Source organism: Eurosta solidaginis, chromosome 2 (assembly GCF_040869045.1).
Source record: "Eurosta solidaginis isolate ZX-2024a chromosome 2, ASM4086904v1, whole genome shotgun sequence".
Classification (NCBI taxonomy): Eukaryota; Metazoa; Arthropoda; class Insecta; order Diptera; family Tephritidae; genus Eurosta; species Eurosta solidaginis.
Genome location: NC_090320.1, coordinates 200,490,697 through 200,513,852, shown reverse-complemented (window position 1 = coordinate 200,513,852; position 23,156 = coordinate 200,490,697). Strand labels below are relative to the sequence as shown.

The 23,156-nt window shown below is 33.1% G+C and overlaps 1 protein-coding gene across 13 annotated transcripts in view; it reads right to left on the bottom strand.

Moving 5' to 3' along the window:
* Positions 1-1,876: 1,876 nt before the first annotated feature.
* The window catches only part of sky (GTPase-activating protein skywalker), a 424,014-nt gene continuing 402,734 nt past the window's right edge, over positions 1,877-23,156 (bottom strand). For 6 of the 13 annotated variants that reach the window (XM_067766885.1, XM_067766884.1, XM_067766886.1 and 3 more), the window contains 5 exons: positions 20,119-20,148; positions 18,862-18,948; positions 8,602-8,760; positions 8,320-8,540; positions 1,877-5,823 (listed from right to left, as the gene is read on the bottom strand). In XM_067766885.1, coding sequence (XP_067622986.1) covers positions 5,682-5,823; positions 8,320-8,540; positions 8,602-8,760; positions 18,862-18,948; positions 20,119-20,148 — 639 coding nt within the window. In that variant the 3' untranslated portion in view covers positions 1,877-5,681. Of the gene's footprint in view, positions 5,824-8,319; positions 8,541-8,601; positions 8,761-16,842; positions 16,897-18,861; positions 18,949-20,118; positions 20,149-23,156 lie in introns of all 13 variants that reach the window. The other 7 variants (XM_067766890.1, XM_067766888.1, XM_067766895.1 and 4 more) reach the window with 5 other exon arrangements.

Here is a 23,156-nt window from a genome sequence, read left to right as displayed (position 1 = left end):
TGGTCATAACAAATCGTTCCCGAGATGGTCGGGCTTGGTACCGGAACGTACCGCATCTGCATCCGGCGAAGGACCATCAACATCGACAACACTCCCCAAGGCCTTCGGGGAGTGCCCTTATCGCTACAACAACAACAACAACTCGGGATTTTTCCCGACCAAGGACTGTCATTTCAGTGAAACCACTGCTACAGCAACAACATGCGCTATCAATAGGCGAATTTACTATACCTTTTTTAAACTTGTTTTCTTCATCTCCGTTATCAGTTCTTGCTTGCCTTCAAAATATTTTATCTTAACTTTCGTTGCAGATATCAAATCATAATTCGTCACCTAAAAGTGTAAACCGGCTAAACCAGTACATGCTTCAAGTGACATAACCATGGCGGAACTATACAAGGTGGCAGAACGGCGAGAGATGATTTCTACTTTTTTAATATGATTTGATTCATCAACTTCCGGCGCTGTAAGATTTCGACATTAGTCAATCGATTTACAAAAACGAAGTACTTGAAATTTTTATTTATGTTTGTAGGTATGTCCCCACGCTGTCACCTTGTATGGTTCTGGCATGGACATAACATATTTATGCCATTTGAAAAAGCAGGAAAGCCTGCTATATTCAGTTAGAGCAACTTGAGGTGTGCTCTAAGGGAGTTGCCCTCTATACTGCTTATTAGGCGCTTCTTAGCTAACATGCTTATACTTTTCGGCGACGATTCCATGCATTGCTTTAATTCTCACATATTATTTCATTTATTTCTCTACAACATCAATACATACATGTAGATTTAAATTAATAACTATAAAGTAAATCTCTTATAAACTTAGTTAACTAAGAAAACAACATTTGATTATATCACTCAAAAGTATTTCTTCTTTATATATTTTATGCATCATATCTATAATTTTCTCGTTTGTTATTTAATATTAATTCGTATTCATATGATTAGATAATGAAATTTGCATCAATATTTATATGCATACATTTGAATATTTTATTTTTTTATTTTATTGTTAAATTTATTTGCTTTAAGCTTAATAATGCTTATTTTGATTTGTAATTTATATGCATACATACATGTATTTTGTGTTTGTGTGTGTGTGTGTGTGTGTGTGTGTGTGTGTGTGTGTGTGTGAGTGTTACATTTGTTAGTGCGCTCGAAAAAATTGAGCAGTCCATTTTAATGCAAATTAGCATTTCAATCTTGTCTCATTTTTATACATACAACAAGTCATTATATAACATAGATGAAACTAAAACTTATTAAAATAAGATAACTAAGATGTATACTATGTATGTACATATATATCTATGTATAATACAATAAAGAAAAAAGAAAACATAAAAAAATAATGAAAATTTGGGTAACACAATAATGAGCATCATATAAATATACATTATTTAATATACCAATTAACAATTCAGATTAATACACTGGACCCAACAAAATTTAACCAAGTCGATTTTAAAGTTGTTTGGAATTTATTTTCAAATACTTCAATTAAGTCGATACTTTACTTTAGAGCCGACTTTATGTCGATTTTAAGCCGGGTATATGTGCATTTGTTGTTGGTTAAGCAATTCCTCACTCATATTTTTTTTAATAATTTTATAGCAACAAATTTTAACAGCTAGAATACAATATTCACATATATATACTTATTAGCGAATTGTAATATTTAACAGTGTACATATGTATGTATGTATATGCAACAAAAAAAAAAAGGGAACAATTGAAAAATTGTCGAAATCAGTTTGTACATTCACAGCTTCCATTTCACACTCATTTCGATGACGCATTGCATTTTTTCGATCGACATTCGTATAAAATTATACTTATTTGACAGCTTCCCAGCAGGAAATGAAGGTAGCTACAAGCTAACTAGAAGTAGGTTTTCAATAAACCACCGTTCACTATTATCTGATTATTTTCTTTGAATGGCAATGGCCGCAAAATAGTAAATCCCAGATGGCTTTTATTCTGACTGCATAAAATTAAATCTGGGCAAAGTCCTCTAGTACAGTTTTTTGCAATTTCTCAAAAACCCTTAAATTCCAATTTTAAAGTTACTTTGATTGCTATATCAACGTTGCATTACTTTCACAACATTCCATAGCATAATTGTGCTCTCATTGCGTATGCTAAGGGCAATACAATTCAACTTTTGGAGACCCGTCAACTCTTAGTTAGCTTTATTAAACGATTTATAATTTTTCTCTGCAAGGCTAAACAAAAGTTAAATATTTACCTAAAGCTTAACTCACTTGGAGGGAACTTGCTTTACTTAGTTTTTGTTCGAATCAAATTCAAACCAAATAAAGGAATTTAAACATAAACCTCGAAATATGTAAATAAAAATTTTAAAACTAAAATTTACAACCTCGAAATTTATTTCTCGAAATTCCAAATTTGCAAAACTGTTTTTGCTTTACCTAGGTGTTGAACTATTTCAATTCATAAAAACTTTTGATACTGTGTCAACTCAGTGGACGGACTCGTATTAAATTCGAAATTTCATCATCATCATTTACTTTTTTATTTTATTTTCTTAGATATGAACATAGTTTTCCAAAGCTTATTGTTAAACACGCCTTTGAAATTTAATTTGAAGAATAATTTGTAGATGTGATTTTCGAATTTAAACCTTAATAAATTATACCGAATCAAAGTTGAATTTGATTCGATACTTGCGAAGCCAATGTACGAATTTATATGTCTTATTTGTAATAATCAAATTACAATATATGTAGGTATAGTTCTTTTGAAATTCCAAACAAAAAAATTAAATTCGAAATTTATATAATACAAAGTACTTGTTGCATAGCTAAGACGCGTGGTCAATTCCATATTTACTATGTTTTCACGCTTTTTGCCAAAACTTAATGTTCGAGGTAATTTTTCAAATCATAATTTTCATTTCTGTATATCTAAAACCAATGTTCGAAATTCGAAATTTAATGACTGAACTTATGTGTCGCATTTCCATGATAAAGTTTAAAATTTTTAAAACCATGAATATTTTTTGAAGGTTTAATTTATTTTTTCTAAGTTCACATTTGAAACCGTTTTATAGCTCGATTCCCGCTTAAATTTGCACTACAAGCTAAAAACATTGGATTACAGAAATTTTATAAAACATTCCAGAGTTATTGGACTTATTTTGTGATAAATTGTTATCATTGTACTCTTGAGGTTATTATACAGCCTGATCACAAATAAACTAAATATTTGGTAACGTTATGCGCCAAAATACCTAAGCTGCGAATACTTTGTAAAAAAAAATTTACTTCGTTTGTTCAACAAAAATAAAATGGGTTTGTGTTCCAAAAACTCGCCATAATGAAAATTCATCATTGTATCGTGAATTTGTGTGGCTTATTTGTCCAAGATCTGATTTTGAGTTTGAATTGTTTCGAATTTTTGTTGTAGTACTGAATGCATCATTTTGAAAATGTTCACGGTTAACGCTTTGTTTTGAAACATTTAATACGTTGGCGCTTTGTTTGCAAAATTTCGCTAGTAATTTGAAAAGCTTTGACTACACAGCCATATTTCAATAGAAATGAACTGATTAGGGCCTACTTTTAATTGAGGTATTTAGTTTAAATTCTTAAATACAAGCTTTTCGTATAACATTGTAATAATATATTTCAACTAAAAATACTACAATAAGAAAAAAGGAAAACCTGTCTCAATGAAAGCACAACATACAAAATTATTGAACTTCACAATTCGCTGTTGAAAATCTGCACGGTAGTAGTGAAAAACATTAGGGGAAGAAAACTATTTGTTATAACATAACATGTACATTTTTTAATAGCATTACAAAAGCGGTTTAAGGTCTGAAAACTCTACATCTTAATCACAAGTATTTTAGCAAAACCGAAATATATTTCAGAAGATCCAATTGCATTTAAAGAAAAATGCGAACGTGTTTTAGAAAAAGCTAAGTAAACAGTAGAACTTATATATTTCTGCTTTCAAATTGACCTACTTTTATTATAATGCGCCTACGTTTCAACAAAAATATAGATGCTTGAGCAAGTACCCAAAGTTGGGCGCATGTAAACGTCTTAATTTATTCTCTTATGGCCGTTTTCACTATATCCAGTTAAGTTAGATTTTATCTGCGGGATAGCAATTTTTCAGATAGCCTCAATTCACATTTTCATTTTCGCCAAAACAGGGTGGCCAATCCCCGGTTTAATCGATAATTATGACATTGTGTAGAACAATTCGCAAAAATTCATCGTGAATACACGAAAACTAGCCATACAGCTGACTTTTGTTTACACTTTTCCTTTGCAATTAACTGAGACGCGAAGCTTCTATATAACTGACTTATCTTGTTTTGCTGATTTCCGACAAGGTGGATAAATAATGTATATTGGAACGATTTTCCGTCATCCCTTGTCAAATTTGGTTTTGAGACAAACCGGTTTAGGCGTTGTGCCATCATCAGTGTCGATTTTCGTTCGGGAGAACGAACGTTCCAATATACATCTTCTATATAACAACAACTTATATATAAGCGATAAACTAAAGACGGTAAAAACGGTCTTTGTCTTTAACATATTCCCGTTTTAACGGCATTACATAATTCCAAAATTAACGGCATATTAATGAGCTTATTATGAGGGTGTATATCGGTATGCTGAGTGTTTCTTTTAACTTCATTCTATTATTCCTTAAAACTTTGCGCTGCTAAACTTAAGCCTGCCTATACTAAATTTTCCAACGTATTCAACATGTATACAAACATTTATATATATATATATATATTATTTGTCAACATTATATAATTTATTATTTCAAGTTATTTTTTTTTCTTCTTTCACACTGACTTTTGATTTCCAATTTTTTTTCTTTTTTTTTTCAATTTACTTTAAAGATTCACAGAGTATTTTCTTCGATTTATGCTGCTTACTTTCATACAACAATATATATAATATACTAGTTTACATAAATTATTATTACAACTACATATTTAGATATATATATTTATGTATATATGAATATATATTGTATTATTGTTTTTTTTCTTCCTACCATCATTTATAAATTAGCGCAAATTGGCATTCTACTTAGCCAAATGTTTAATTTTTAATGCATGTATATTGATAGGTATATGTAGTACATATAAATGTAATTATAAATTTTAAATGTATATGGATATACGAAAAAATACTGCGCCTTAAGGAACTCACTCCACCTGCATACATAGTTGATGCTCCTCAATGCATTTGTGTATCAACATTCAAAAGAAGACTTACTCGGCGGGCAATTTTCTTATTTTTTTTTTTTTGCATTAAACATTAAAAAAAAACTTGTACATGCTTTCATTTCGTTTTTTTGTATTAAGGGCGCCGTGCTATAGGTGTGGGGAGTTTGTGCTGCTTACAACATTTTTCCGTCTTTAACCCCATTACTATACTTTTAAGCAATCAAAGAGTCTCTAATGGAACTCTTATTGTCTTCAAAACGACATAATAAATAACAACAAAGAAACACAATTTAACGCTTTAAGCGCCTGGATTGAGCCATTACAAGCAGCAAATGCTTTACAATAAGTGGCACATACATATTTTGGAAAGGTGTGTATGTTTACATGTTTAATTTGCATTTCTTTCATTCATATGTGTTGTGTGTGTGTTTTTCTGTATGCGTACAATCACTTTAAGCGCCATCAAAACCATATACTTCAAGCACACGTATTTCAAAATCACCAGTTGGACAGAGCGGCGGATTATTGAATGTTTTGCAGCTATCGGTTTTACCGAAACGTATATTTTCATCCATCCAAATTGCTTGACCCTCGCTGTAGATAGAATATAAAAGAAAACGTATTTTTATAAAAAATGTCACACAATTTTTTTTGATAAATAACATTGTGCAACAACATTTTTTGGCGGCATAAAAACTCCAAATGAGGATTACAGTCCAAACCCATAAATCAAAACCTCAAAATTGTCTTTCGGAATACATTTGTCTATCTTCGGGCTCTTACCCTACAAGAAATGCTGATATTTTTACTAGAACACTTATACTTTTAATTCACAGTGTTGACCCTAAGCTGATATAAATATTGGTACTCCAATTGTACAAAATAGTCGTCGCTATCCGCAGGCGTTGTGTATTTAATTCGATGAAAGATTTTGATAAACTTCATATTACGTCAACTCAAAGAACTGATTCGTGCTAGCGTTCAAATTCAGGAGCCAAATCGTAACATCCGTGATCGTATAATTCGTCACGTAAAAACGTGATTTTCGGATTATGACATACGTGAACATACTACTTCGATCGTAGTTTTGGATGACAACATATGTGACAAGTGACTGAACGTACACGTTACGTTCCATTTTCATTCGAACACAAAACGGGCGATCGTATACACACAAATTTCAATGAAAATGTAGGTAAATTGTTAAAGCCCTGACACATAAGCATTTTTTCATATAGATGAGTTTAACACAAGCTTATGTATTATGAGCAGATTACACGTATTTTTATGGAGAGCGGTAGAATGAACGAAATTGGCGCCATCTGATATTGAAAAGTAGCCAACTCCCAAATTTTGTTGCAAGCAAATCATAAGAAGAAGAATTTGACACGTGCTTTGGGTAAGGGTGTTGACACACCTTGCAAGTGAAATTATTTTTCCCACTCGTTGATAACTTTTCTAACATTTTTCGCAATTAAAAACTGCAATATAACAATCGAATAAGACACAAAATATGTTAGCAAGTATTTTTGTTGTATAGGGATAATGTTTATAACAGTGCTTCGCGAAATTTTCTATGTGAATGGGCAAGGCGTAATAAACTTCAATTTACAAACGCAACATCTTGGTTGATTGTGGCGATGTTATTGGAATGCATAAGCTTGTGTTAAATGCATCTATATGAAAATTTCATTGTGCCGCGGCCTTAAGAATAGATGAATAAATAAAATATAATAACAAATCTCAAACTCATATTAATAACAAAGGTCGAATTCAAACAAGCTTAATCCAAACCAAAAGGAAATATTGGCGGAATTCATGGCGAGACACCGTTTTGGTATCGGCTTGCTTCAAATTTAACTTCTCCAGAAAGTAACTAAAAGTTTCTTAAGTTAAACGAAATCTCTTCAAGAAACTGTAACAATTTTTTGTTACAAAGAAATAATACATAAATGCTATGCTTACGCAAAGGGTTACTGCGCTCTCTTAATCGCCTTCGGACTATCTTTTCATCGCCCTCGCTATTACTGCAGCTCAAACAAAACAATATAATAGGATCCATCGCAGTTATTTTCTTTATTTCTTGGCAATCAATTTGACAGTTCAAAATCTATTGTGAGCTAAAAATGCAATCCAACCTAATGTGGATCGTAAAGTTCATTGTGAATTGAAAATAAATTACGTTCCGTTTACTATCGTATGTTATAATCCCATTTTGTTTATACGTATGACGCATTACGTAATTTTCTTTCGTATGGTTGCCGATCCGTGATCGTATGTACGATTCGAGCCCTGTTAATTAAAGCTTTTGACAATGTTCTGGCATTAAGGTTCGAAATTTAATCTTCGGAATGATACTGTGTCAACTCAGATGACATGAAAAATATTCAAAATTCGTAATTTAATCTTCGAAGTTTTTAAATTTGATTTTTAGAACAATTTTTTTTTCTAAGCTGAAAACGTGATTTTCGAACGACATCTGCAAGGCAGATGAGTATTCACAGAGAAGCTTTGCCAAATCTCAGCCCAGGGGCGACCCTCTAATTGAAAAAACTATTTTTTAAAACTTTGATGTAGCTTTACCCGTGTAGAACCCAGGATCTACGGTGTGGTAGGCGGAGCACACTATTACCACACCACGGCGGCCGTGGGTTAGTGTTATTAATAATTTTTAGCCAGAAAATTGCACTCCTACCCTCGGAGAAAATCACAAATATTGTGGAAGAGAATTTTTGCCTCATTCATTTGCACTTTCTGTGTAAATAAACATTGCTCATTTGTGGCTTTAGTTCATATACACCTTTGTAAACTTTTCAAACAAACAAGGTAAATACGAGGATGACTTAGAATTTATTGCATATTTCAGGGGGCAAATTTTCTTTTTATTCCTCCTTTTTGTTCTTTGTACAATCACTTCGTCAGAGAGTTATCATAGTGAAATTTTACGGCCAGCATTCTTCTAGAGCATTGCAACCCCTTGGTGACCTTCGAAATATGATATTTTCATATCAGCCATAAAAGGGACCACAGTTGGAATCAATCCAGCCCTATACATTGACCCTAAATAAAATTGCTGCACATTGTACTTACCCGCCACCAATTGTGATCATTTTCGAATCAGCTGCCATAAATAACTCTGACGCATGCCCCAAATCTTTTTCATTTTCAATGCCTACCCATGGATATTTGGCACGTTCAGGATATAGTGAAAAAAGGAAGGTTTCGCCAGTACCAAAGTAGGCTTGCCGTTGGCCTTTGTCATCCTTAACATTACGTTCGAACCAACGCGATGAACAGTAGGCGCCAAAAACCTGAAAGAGATTTCAATTTGCTTTTATTTTTACTTCATAATTGAAAAAACTTCGAACTCACCTCATTATTGCACGTTTTAATCATCATTAACGTTGGTTCATGTTGCTCAACGCGCACGTAAAATGTGGTCAGCGAGCAGCCATGTTCCTCTGTTGTATAGAGCAGTACCGGTTGGTACATTGTTATTCTGACGGGCAACCAAGACCAGAGTGTGAAAAGCTGTAGGAAATGCAAAACAAATATATTCGATTAGCGTGGCTTATACATAAAAAAATTTTATTGGTTTCAACTAAGCAAAATAAAGCGTTCTAGCGTATGTTAAATGGAGAAGAAGTAACTTAAGTACATCAATACATAAAATTAAATTAGAACTACATACAAAGAGAACAAAGAAAATAATTTCGAACATACTATTTACATATCAAAAAAATTAATTAAATAACAAGAACAAACTTTGTGTCTAATTTAAATTTTATTTTTTATTTTGCGTTATGCTATGTTATGCATAGTTACGTTCAGTTATGTCATGATTTGTTATGTTATTGCATATTTATTTAGTTTATTATTATTGCGTTATATCATTTGTCATTTATACGAATAAAGAAATACATTCGATCCACCAACAATTTTTTTACTAGCATCTACTCGCTCTGTGATGGTACGAAAATAATCTATATATATAAAAATTAAATGATGTTCGTTCCTGTCCATGTTTTGGGGCCGATACGAGGGATCAAATAGGGGAAGGGTTTTAGCAAAAAAAATGTTTTTTTTAATTTCTAGGGTCTTGAGATATAGGTCAAAATGTGGACCCAGATAACCCTACGATGTGTTCGTATAGTATGGGTATCAAATGGAAGCTTCTGATGAGTACTTTAATGTGGGGTACTTTTCGTACCCCTAGGAGACTAGGGTCTCGAAATATAGGCTAAAGTGTGGACCCGGGCACCCCAAGAATGTGTTTATTCAATATGGATATCAAATGAAAGCTGTTGATGAATGGTTTAGAACATGCTAATTTTTCGTACCCCTGGGTGACTAGGGTCTCGAGATATAGGCCAAAACGTGGACCCAGATACCCCAAAGAATGTGTTTATACAGTATGGACATCAAATGAAATGAGTTCTTTAGCAGAGAGTAGTTTTCATACATCTGGGTGATTAGGGTCTCGAGATATTGCCCAAAACGTGGATCAGAATAACCTTAGGATGTGTTTTTACATTATGGGTATCAAATGGAAGCTGTTAATGAGTACTTCAATATGGGTATCAAAAGGAAGCTGTGCTGATGAGTGGTAATTTTTCTCTGGGTGACGAGCGTCTCGAGATCATTTCATGTGTACAACATTTTTTTAATAAATATACGAATTTTTTGATTTGTGTCGTGCTGCTAAGTTGCAAATTTTTTTCGAAGGAAAGTAAACATAAACACCGAGTTGTACACTGTTTATGAGAGATGCTTCAGCACACATACACAAACGCACCTTGAAAATGGCCAACGCGTTTATTTTACTCCTGAAAATGCAGCACTTAGAGCAACAAGTGCACCATCTACAACTTTGACTGCCTTTTCTCATTTATGTCAATTGGACGATTTTGCAAGAACATTGCTATATGCAGAAGTGCCACAATATTTCACATGGGATAAATCCAGGAAAACATTTCAAAGGCGAAAATAAGGAAAACCAGTTCAAGATCATCCTAATGTGTTCTCAACAGAAGCATTAGGACGCATTTATGCAGTTCATCCAAATAATGCTGAGTGTTTTTACTTGCGATGGTTGTTAATTAATGTTCGTGGCCCAACATCATTCAAAGCTTTAAGAACAATTAATGGTGAATAGTGCGCTATATATCGTGAAGCATGTCAACAATTAAATTTGTTGGAGGATGATAAGCATTGTACTAGCCAGTCCACATCAAATACGAACATTATTTTTGATAATAATTGCAATGTGCTCCCCATCTAATCCATTGGAATTATGGAATAATTTCAAAGATTATATGGCAGATGATATTTTAAACCAAATGCGTCGAAATACTGCAAATTGTGAGTTGGAATTCACATTGGAAATTTACAATGAAGCACTGATAAGGATTGACGACAGTTGTTTGTCGATGTCAAACAAATCGTTAGTACAATTGGGCATGCCAGCGACATATCGTCCAATGCATGATATGTTCAATCGAGAACTGGAGCGTGAATACCATTATGATTGTAATGAACTAAACACATTTGTAACATCAAATTGAATGAAATTGAATGACCAACAGCAACATGTTTATGATGCAATCATGAATAATGTTAGCCATGGAACTGGTGGATTGTTTTCTTGGATGCTCCTGGGGGAACAGGCAAGACCTTTTTGATTTCATTGATATTAGCAACAATTCGATCAGATAATAACGTTGCATTGGCACTCGCTTCTTCCGGAATTGCGGCTACATTACTGGAAGGCGGTCGCACAGCATATTCTGCATTAAAGTTGCCTGTGAATATGCAGGTAAATGAAACACCAACATGTAATATTTCGAAAACATCTGGAATGGCAAAAGTTCTTAAAGTATGTAAGCTCATCGTATGGGACGAGTGTACTATGGCACACAAGAAATCATTGGAAGCACTTGATAGAAATTTGAAAGATCTACGAGGAAACCAAACAATCTTTGGAAGTGCCATGATTTTATTGGCTGGAGATTTCAGGCAAACATTACCTGTAATCCCAAAATCCACGGCTGCAGATGAAATCAATGTATGCTTAAAATCATCGTATTTATGGAGACATGTAAACACCCTTACACTTACTACAAACCTACGTGTTGAACTACAAAACCATCCGTCAGCAGCTGAATGTTCACAGCAATTACTGAAAATCGGAAATGGCACAATGTCTGTCGATCCAACAGGAATGATTACATTGCCTAACAATTTCTGCACTTTTGCACAGTCTAAAGAGGTATTGATACAGAGAGTATTTCCAAACATAGTTCAACATTACAAAAACTATGATTGGCTCAGCGAAAGAGCAATTTTAGCTGGGAAAAATAAGGACGTCAATGATATAAATGCAGCTATTCTGGATCAAATACCTAGTGACATAGTTGCATATAAGTCAATGGACACAATTACTGATCAAGATGATGTCGTAAATTATCCAACTGAATTCTTAAACTAACTCGATTTGCCAGGCCTACCACCCATAATTTACGATTAAAAATTGGAGCACCGATTATTATGCTGGACAACATTAATGTGCCACGACTTTGCAACGGTACCAGACTCGCTGTGAAGAAGCTAATGGGTAACGTTATCGAAGCAACAATTCTGAAAGGGAAGTACAAAGGAGAAGACGTTTGATACCCAGAATTCCACTGATTCCGACCGATTTACCATTCGATTTCAAACGTTTGCAGTTCCCTATTCGCGATGCCTTCGCTTTGACAAATAATAAGGCGCAAGGACAGTCTCTACAAATATGCGGTATTAATTTAGAATACCCAATTTTTTCTCATGGACACTTGTATGTAGCTTGCTCACGAGTAGGCAAACCATCGTCATTATTCATTTTCGCGAAAGATGGAAAAACCAAAAACGTTGTCTGCCAAAAAGTGTTACAATAAAGTTCGAATGAAATTGTATCAAAGAATTTGCTTTGTTTCGTATTAATTTTATTCTCTTCCAGCAAATCACTGAATTTATCGCCTAGCGAAGCGGGCGACTTGCAACCTTCTGCTAACGTTTAAAAGATCCCGAAATTATTCTAAAAACAACTCCAAAACTATCCCGAAATGATCTAAAAGTGATCACAATGCCTATTCCAAATTATTTGTAATTTTCCCCAGAACTATCTGAAGATAGTCTCAAAATGATCCAGAAAAAATCCCGCGTGAATATAAAAACAGTTTCGAATTTATAGTTACTAGACATTAATTAGGAAACCCAGAAATAGTATCGACTTCACACAGAAATTGTCCTGATATAGTTCAAAAACCAAATACAAACCGAAAATTTCTCGAAAACAATCTGAAAATAACACAGACATAATTGCGATAAGATTCTCGAAATGACCCAGAAATATTCATAGACAGTTTACGAAATCATTCACGAAACAGTCGTAAAACTTTCCCGGAATCGTTCCCCAACAGTGCTAAAAGTATCTCGAAAACAACTCCGAAATAGTCCTTTTATCATTCCAAAATGGTTCTGAAGGTATCCCAAAATAGCATCATAATGATCCCGAAAGCAAACCCGGAATGGCCACCTAATAGTCCATATGACCCGAAATAATCCCAAAATTAATACTGCTATGATGCGAAAAAAGGTCCGACATCTTCTCTAAATTATTTCGAAGTTATCCAAAGATATTCCCGAAAAATATACCAAATCATCCCGAAATAGTGCTGAAGCGACCGCGAAAGCAATAGCATAACTGATCCGAAATGGTTTTGAAGTAGTCCCGAAAGGGTTCACTCGTTTGATTTTGGTACGAGGTTTTACTGGTTATATACATTTAATTTTATTAATTTAAATTTTTCCATTTAATATGATTAATTTTCCGTTTAATATGATTTTATGTGTATACTCTCTGTATTCAAACCTGCCTAGTTATGAGGTCACTTGACCAAAATGTTTATTCTTTGTGCATTTTTTTATTATAAATGATCATGTTGTATTACAGAAAATCGACTACTTAGTGAAATATCACTCTATCTCGAATGCCGTTCAAAAACGAATCAAAACTGTTGATCCTATATCGGAATTTGTTTGAGGAACGCCCTACAACAGAATATTATTAAAAACGCCCTGCCTCAGAATTTATTTTGAAAACACCACAACTTTGAAATGAAATAGGGCTTTCAAGAAACTACAGGACTTTTTGGAACAAATCCTGATATAGAGCGTTTCTAAAAAAATTTCTGAGGTAGGGTGTTTCTAAACTGGCATGTTAGATAGGGTGAAATTCCACTCTGTCAATAAGTAAATTAGAAAATATCAAAGAAAACAGTAGGGATATTCTCTCACTCTAGAAAACCCAGTTAAACACACTCAGGAAATGCACTAATACATGTAATTTTATCTCGAGGTTACCCTGCATTTAGCACAGAAAAGGTAATATATTGTACCGAATTTAGTGCAATTACCCTTACTTGCAACCTTCTGCTAACGTTCGAATCACTAAAGTGTTGAATAAATAACTCCACTATTCAATAATGCAAAATGGCCTTTATTAGACTACTTTCAAAATAACACTACTATTGCTCGCCAGATAGCGTCTTAAATCAAACTGATTGTCTTGCCTCTACTGTTGCTGCCTTTTATACTCTGTGATTTCTCGTTCGCATCTTCTAGGTGCTTCCATTTATAGAATTTACTAGTTGGTTATCAGCTATAAAATTACTACGTTTATAGCTTCTCATATGCGCGTGTATACGTGAGCACAATTATAATTGCATACTTTTGGGAGCATCTCAGATAAGATATATGCATGTGTTTGTGCGTCTCTTCTCCGCTGCGTGTACGTACATTGATTTATTGATGTGCATACAAGTCACTGCTTAGCATCCGCTTAGAGATGATAGTTTCCCTTAGTGTTACTAATATTCGTCACAATATCATATCAATATATTGTATATTTTACATAACAAGCTATTAGTTTTTGAATTTCAAATCGGTTTTGAACATTTTTCTCAAATGAAATTTGTTGTGTAAAAATTTTTTGAAAGTTATATGGAAAACATTTTTTACGTTTTCTATGCTTGCTAGACACAGAGAATACCCCTAATGAAATTAGCAGACACTAGGCAAGTGTGAATGTTGAAATTGCTTTTGTTTTGAATTTTGTATTCCTTGTTTAAACTATTACTTTATTACTGTATTAAAAAACGTAAAGAAAACTAGCACGAAAGCTCAACAACGCCATGCAACTCAAAAACAGCACGACACGTACAGTGAGTGGTTCAAACAGTTTCCTTAAACACTAAGAAAAGAGAAATCGAGGAAGCGTACACAGGCCGACAACATTTGAAGAGTTCAGACCCTTAAAAAGTTTAGATTTTCTAAAAGAAATGTTAAACCGGAATAGGAGAAAAAAAAAATGTTTGAATTTGAAAAAACAGTCCCGGAAGCCTTTGTGTGGAGGTCCAGGCTTCTCTTAATCAGTTCCAGTTGTTGAGATATTCGATTGAAACCGAAATTGGAAAAAAGATTGGAAGAGATCGTGATTATATTTTGTCAACAAAAATAGCAAAGAAGAGACTATGCTGATACGCTTTCCGCTAATACGCATGTACGCTATGGCGCTTATTTATGTACATATATTTCTATATTTAGATTTTCTGGATGAATATGAAAATGCGAACAGGATTTTTGGGGATGTACAAAGTCTGCTAGAACTTTCCGAAAATATTAACAAAAGTATTGACTCAGGGCCTAGAATTTGTCGGCCTGTGGTGTCGATCTGCAAACATCTGAATAACGTTTAAGCAAAATGCAGATGGCAATAGGTTTGAATGTATTTAATACGTCGCATGGAGATTTGTCAGGTGGCGCTAAGCTTGAAAATTTTCTTGATGTTTGTGTGATCATGGCTTTGTATGTGTTTTGTGTTTTGTTATTTCTTAGTGTTTTGGAATTCAAGGGACAGATACAAAGAAAAGAAATGGGCAATTCCACAGTCCAGCATGCGACATTAGTAAGGTTACACTAGTGTACAGAATGTAGCCATCAAAAATTGTTGTTATTCTGAGTAGTTTTTGGGTTCGGACACAGCACTTTTTAATATTGTTTAGTGGTACACCCTAATGTTCACACTTATTGCTCTGTGGAAGCGCCCATAAAAAATTTGCCGTAACATGATACCAGGCATGCTTAACCAACAAACCGATATCATTTCGTTACGATAATTAACGTTAATAAACGAAAAAAAGTCATTTCGTTTAGTTTATTAACGTTAAAAACGTCAAATTAACGAAATGATTTTGTTTCGTTTTCTGCCATATCAAAACGAAATCAAATCGTTTATGTTGATTACTAATTTCAAACTATGCTGGCAATGCTATATTATCCATTTTGATGGCGGAGTCATTAAAGGTGAAAGCTTAGCCAAGCTGATTGCAACTTTTCTCATGAATTTTGACAGTACGAACATTTCTCAGAGTATTTTTGACATTACCACCAACGAATTACACAAACAAATTGCATGGAGTTTGTGTGTATGTCCGCTCGCTGTTACCGCCTTACGGCTTCACCACGGCTATAGCATTGCCAGCACAATTCAAACATAAAGTATCATGTTTTTGTTAACGTTTTTAACGTTAACGAAAGCTTTTCGTTTCGGTTAAAAACGAGATACATTTTATCTTGATAATTTCTTTATCGATAATATTTCGAAGTTTTTAACGTTAAAGTGCATCCCTGCATGATACAATAAATGTTTAAAAGAATCTACAAATTTTTTGCTAAAATTAAACACAAAATCATTAAATACTATAATTTTTTTAACTAAGAGCTATCAACATTATTTTCTAAATCAAAACTTCTAAAGATATTTCACATTAAACTATAACTACATTCATGTTTTGGTATTTTAATGTAAAAAATTACAATTAAAATTTGTATTAGCATTTGCATGCTTCTGTATGATGGCCCACACGGCATTTAATAGAGGCTCGAAATAATTATTGGCGTAGTTCGCGCGTAGTTGTGCAGTACAAACGGCCCTTTGGTAATTCATTTGCTGGTGCCAAATGCTTATTTTATACCCATTTTTTCACGTTTAACTCCAGTTTAAGTTGGGCCCAGTTTAACCTTGAAACTTTGCCAGTTAACATAAAATTTTACTGCTTACTGTTAAGCGCCCAAATTGGCAATGCCAAGCTTTAGGCAACTTGAACTATAGTTGAAACTCACACTGAAAACTCGGGTCTTAGAGGCGCAAACTTATTGCTGAGCATACTGCACCTATTTTTAATCATTTTTTCGTACCCAGTAACGGGGCTAAATGATGATTCTTTAATAATTTTCTTCATTGCTTTGATATTATTTCTTTGTATTTAGAATTTGTTATTGCCTATGTCAGGACTTTTGCGTCCGGTTTTTATAAATTTCAAGATGATTCGCTATCAAAGTTTCGTATAGCAATTGACGCAGTTCGACATTTAGTTTGAAGTTGAACGACGACAGGGAATGTGCACTACGAATGAGAGGTGCCGTGTGGCCATCACATTAATCTAGGAGTATCTCGAAATTACTTTTACCAATTAGAGAGTAAAAATATTAAAAATTTTGTAAATTCTTTACAACCTGCCTTCGATGCCAACGCTTGCCCATGAGATGAACTCCAATGAAACTATGATTCTAAAGAATAAAATGTATGGCATCTTTAATGAAAATTCAAAAACACTTGCATTTATACATATGGGAATAAGCAATTTTAAGAGACAGGAAGGTTAAGACTCGCATAGAACAAGCTGAGATTAAGGTACAGTTGGGAGCACGAAAATAGCAGCATTTTACCAATTAATGTTTCTTTAATTTACTTTCGGTAATTTTAGAAAAAACTTGTATGAATTTTATTACAGAAAATATATCAAATAATTTCTAAAACATTTTCGAAAATATTCTAATATGTAAGAAGTGGTGAAAAACCTAAACGAAATTTTCAAACATTTTACCTCAACTGTTCGAGTATGCAGTTCTTAGTACAATTAATCTTAGTGGTGTTAGGATAAACAATTATACACACTTTGTTTAGAAGAACATCTAAACCGGTCATAAAAAATTTTTAATTTTAAATCTGTGTGAATTTTACTCCGAAAGTTTCTGCGAATTAAAGGTAAAATCTCGAAATGGGAGTTTCCGAATGTTTTTCAAATCTTTTCGAGAACTCTTTGAAATTAGTTTGCAAAATTTTTGTTATACAATTCGTTACATTTATTTAAAATATCAACAAAAGAGAAGAAAATAACAGCTAAAATATGTAAATAATTTTTGCTGCTAGTTTTATGTTTCTAATTTAATGAGCATCCTTCTTAAAGCATAAATTTACGAGGAGAATTTTACATTTTACAAGCAATGACTAGAGGCTGTGTTAAAATCATCCCTTTCCCAGGGATGGATCTTCCTCCTACGAAATTAGAGTGACTTTTAAAATCCTTCTAATTTAAGCCGAACATTCCGAAAACCAAGTTGCAAGCATTATTTAACTAGTATAGGTCAGTTTCAGATCAGGCAATAAAACAGGAAAGCATAACACGCACAGTTCTTTCCCCTTTTTGAATTGATGATGTCATTAACTATATCGATGTGTTCAGTTATGAATATTCCTTTATCCCTCAGAGTGTAAAAATGGACTGGCCTCACCCCTGTCTGGAATCCGAAGAGCATTTCTCTGGCAAGTAAGTTGTATAACATGGAATCTTAATTTTATACTAAACTTCTCTGAAAAAGTACCCTATTGTCTCTGAACGTGAAAGGAAATTAGAGGTTATTACACCTCTTGGAGTGATTAAAGGGTCGTAACTCCCATTACTGCTTTAACGAAGCTAACAACTAGTGGAAGCCATTTCAGTTCTGTAAAGTTTCTAGGAGCATGTGGTCATCAAGCAATAAAACATACTCCTAAGCCACAATTGATTATTAGAAAGGATATCTTCAGATTAATTGAAGTACTCACCGGGCACTGATATCAACATGGATAGACCTAGGAAGCTTCGTAAAAATTTACTATTTGACAACCGAGAAATTATGAGCAAAACTGAAAGGGAAGAACTCAACCTTCGAAGGCTAATGGAGATCGAACATAGAACTCTCGCAATAAAGGCCCAACTAACTATGGATTCCACCAACGTAAATTCAGTGAAAAGTTGAATGTCAATTTTGATGTTTCATTAAAAATTTAAGTGTTGTAGTTTATGAAGTTTTTCGGCTGGTTATATTTAAAAACTGTTTACTACACGTTTTGGTGCATTTTCACATCTTCATCAGGGAGTCCCAAAGAATAAATGTTCTTGAAAAGAAATGTGTATTTGTAAATATGTTTCTGTGTATAGTGATGGAAAATAGTTCTCTGCTATTTAATAAATTCCATAAAAAAACACTAAAAGCATTCAAATATTTTGAATTATCTGAACTTAAATACTTAAAAACTTATTTAAAAAGTCTATTAAAAAACATTGCCCAAACACTAAGCAAAATGTGTGCGTTTCATTTACGACATGACATTTAGATTTTGGAGTAAAATAAGTGAATAGTAAAAAACTGTTTTTTTGTTGTAATTTAATTTCTGCTTTTAAATAATAAATTTACAAAAATTACACTTACATCTTCGCTGGAGCAAACAAGACTCTTAAGATTGTGTATGGGATAAACGCCCATAGCGACGGCTCTATGACCAGGCGATTTCTCGCCCTATGTATGAAGCATACAAAAAAAAAAATAGGGGAGGGTGGAAGGATTCAAGCGATTTTATATATATTTTTTTTTTTTTGTAAACAAAAAACATGCAATTTTCCGGAGCATAGTAAAAGAATATAACGAGTTGGCGATACAAATATATATGAAGTTGAAATATAAAAACAGGGTGGAATTTTTACAAAATGTGGGAAGTAGTGGGAGAGAAAAATCAATGTATATGTAGAGTAATTATATATTATGTACAGTTTATATGAATAATTTATAGATATAGTTAAGACCGCATTTTGTTTTAGATATTTTTCACAGATTTCATGGCAGCATTACGAAAAGAGAAAAAAGTTACATATGAAATTATTATTACAGTTTGAGTTACTATTTTAATATTTTTACAATTTTTTACGATTTTGCACAACAGCCAATTAAGAATATTTTAAGAAGATATATATAATTGTAAAAACTTCTATAAAAACATAACAAAACTTCTCAGTTCTTTCCTTGTTGCCAAATAACATACAAGGCAGTTTCGTGTTGATAATTGAATTAAGAAATTAAGACATTTGAAACAATCTCGAAACATTTTAGCATTTGAAAACTCAAAACAACAAGTGACAATTTGAATCATGCCATTTCTTTACAGTTATATAATATATGAGAAAAAAATGAGAGAGCATAACGGTGAAAATAAAATAATGAAACGTACTGTAGACTAGCGAGTACAAAAAGATATATGGGAGGAGGTTGTGAAGTGCAGAAAGAGCGAGCGATAGGTAAGCATGAAAACGCATAAATCGACGAGTTTTCCTCTTCAGGGATAACTAGCAACTTAGAGTTAAGACCTCAAATCATCAACAAAATCATATTAAATGAAAAAAATTAAATTACAGCACCAACAAATCATCTCAAACAAGTTAATTTATATTAAACCAAAAAATAACGAAAAAGTTAATTGTAACGGAAATGCAAACACAATTTAATTAAAAACAAAAACTAGCACATAAACAGTAGAACCAGCTAGCTTTGCATTTGCATTTTTTTTAGCAGCACTTAACAACTATTTTTATGTATATACTATTATCTAGTTCGTTTCTATCTTGCAATTTTTTTTAATGTTATTTTGTATGTGAATATTAATATATATATATATGTATTTAGAGTGTCTCATACCAAATTGCGACAGGTCTCGGTGTACAATCGCTAAAGTGTTTCACGACAGTTCAAGTTACGAGAGTTACATATGAGAAAAAGTAAATGAAAAAAAAAAATCTAATTAATACGATGCTTGTTGTGGCAGTTGTTGTTGCTATTGTGTATAATGCACAGTCGTGGTTGAAAAAATAGCAACAAAAGGTATTAGATTATTGTTTGAAAACTTTTTTAACAATTTTCATTCAAAATATTGCTGGTTCAAGAGAAAGTCTAAGAATGTATAAAAATTTCCAAAAAAATCTTTCGGTTGTGGGGAGAAATATATTCGTGGTAAAAATTAATTAACCCTTATGTATACACTCAGGACTGACCACACCTTCATAAATGAACTTTTACAAAAATTTTCCTACAGAAATTACGAAGTTACAAATCTGACACCTTCCTTCGTTAACCGTACACCTGGGCGCAGCCAGACGTGTGGGGATATGAGTGCAGAAATAATTTAGACCATTCAATGTTTTTAGGAGAAACGAAGGGTGACTAATTAGTCAGAAGTGGGAGCTTATTCTAGCATTTTGGCTTCGGTACATAGCTCTAAGAAGGGTGCAGAGCCCAATTTGAGGCAATTGGTGTAAAGCCGAATGAAAACCCCAAACAAGTTGGCTACACCACAGGCAGTGAAGGAAGCCTCTACCCCTCACAACCGGGATATCAGTAAATAACCTTATACCTTAACTACACTAGTTAGCTTACTTCTCCTGGCTCTATTGAAAATACCTAGTCTGGAAGCTCTAAAGTCATCAAGACCCATAAAAGAGACTTCCAGTCCCTCTGTTAATTTTTGAAATACATGGCTGTTTAAAGGCGATATTGCAAAAGTGAAGCTTCCACCAGAGCGCCTATGCCAGTTTCGCACGAGTCCCTAAGTACAGCGGGCGCCAGAACTTCCAACTCACTGTAACATATGACGAAAAAAGTGATTATAGGGTTCTGAAGAGTGATTTTAATTAGATGTACTATATTAGGGAGAACAAAATACATCGGTAATCAGAGGAGAGCTCGGTAAGAACCCTCAATTCCGATACCCGAATCATCTCCTGCATTATTTCCTGCCCTATTTTTATCAGAGAAAAAGTCCATATAAGTAGCGTAGTTTTCGCGGGTGAGTTTAACCCATCCACCCGTTAACTCGAAAAAATTAATAAAATTCCTGAAAAAAGTTAGAGCCTTTTATTTAACCTTTTTTGGGATTAAGCTAATTTTTGTGTTCCCTTTTAATTTTTTATATTTATCGCTTCAGGTATTTAAGGAACTATTATTAAACAAAAAACATTTAAAAAAAATCAATATACCGAATTTCCAAACAATAAAACATTGAATTTTGTTGTTATTTTTTTGACCACAGCTGTATGCATAAATAAATATACCGGGTTGCTATGTAATAAATATCTTAAAATCTCATAATACTTTAAATTAAATCCAATAAATATTTTTGTAGCGGACTTCGAAATTCTGGTTTGACAATTAACAACCAATAATACTAAGTTTCGATACTCAGAAACCACAACGAAAATACTCAGTGGTACATAACAACCTCGATTGTTATGGCAATGTCTACGTTAGATGTATATATGTAAGTACAAAGCAAATACGCTATTCTGTAAATCGTTTAGGAAGTTACTGCTGGAAAGATACGAATTGATGTACGTATCTTTTCGGATTGTTCTTCAATTTGAAGATATTGGCGCATAGTTATAGTTAAAATAAAATAGGTTCTAAGTTTAGTTACAGCCTTTTGAAATAATTTCATGTGAGCTATCTGTCAAACACTACTGATCTATTTTATTTTGACTATGACTATGCGCCATTGAATTCAAACTGAAGCACAATCCGAAAAGATACGTACATCAATTCGTAGAGCCTTTACTTTCAAAATAAGTCACAGAAAAATAACTCAGAACAAACCTATGTGCGCACAAAAAGAAATTGTTTTTACTTGTGTAATCATAATAAATAAATAAATAAAATAATAACATAGAGTCGGTGGCATTTTAGCAGCTCGACAGACGGGCAGTTTTTGTGGCTGCGAAAACAAATTACACAAAGTAGATCCGGCACTCTGCCTGGTCAAAAGCATAGTGCACTTTCTTATGTAGACGATTTTGGAAACAATTCCATAGCAGTTAAGGAAATAGCCAACACAATAAAAAATTACGCCTTCAGACTAGAGTTGCAGTCTTTTGGGAACCATGGAAGAACTATTTCAAATAGGACGTGAGACTCTTTGGACCCTATGTAAGAAATTCTGAAAGAACTAATCTCCAGCCTAAAACTAATTTCTCCCAGAAGCTTAATAAAGCAAAACAATTGTTTAGACCGAACCAAGAAGTTAAATTATGCTCAAATTCTGAATATCTTGAGTCTTGAAGAAGTTTTAATTGATTAAATAACTGAACAATTTATTTTGTATGAGAAATTTACCTGAATAAGCGCATCAACTAAAAAAATCTTGACTAATCACTTAATTAGCCGTCAGTGTGAAATGATGATGATTATATACCATTTCATTAAAAAGGTTTTCACCTTAAGTACGCACATAGTTTGCCTATTAGTTGTATATCTATATAAGTTTAATATATACATACATACATTTTTAAATATTTATTACTAAACCATGAGTCTTAAAATTAAACTAAGCTGAACTGAAAAGCTGGAACAATACGCTCTAAAAAGTGAGAATAAATTTTTCCATTTTTTGCTCTATCTAATGATGTATTAAAAAGGCAAACATATGAGAAGAGGATACACAAAGATAGTGAGCTACAGTGAGTAGAAAAAATAATTATAGGAAATTAAATAATGGTGCGAAGAGGAAAGTTGTACTAAAAGCATAATCGAGATTGTTTTAGTAGAGAGTTAAAAAAAACAGAACTTAAGTCGCAAAATGGAAATTAGGAAAGTGGTAAAAGAACTTATTGTGGTTTCAAGATAATCAGTAAAAAAAATTGGTAAGACGGAGTTATATAAATTTTTTATTTTTTATTTTTTTTTTTGTT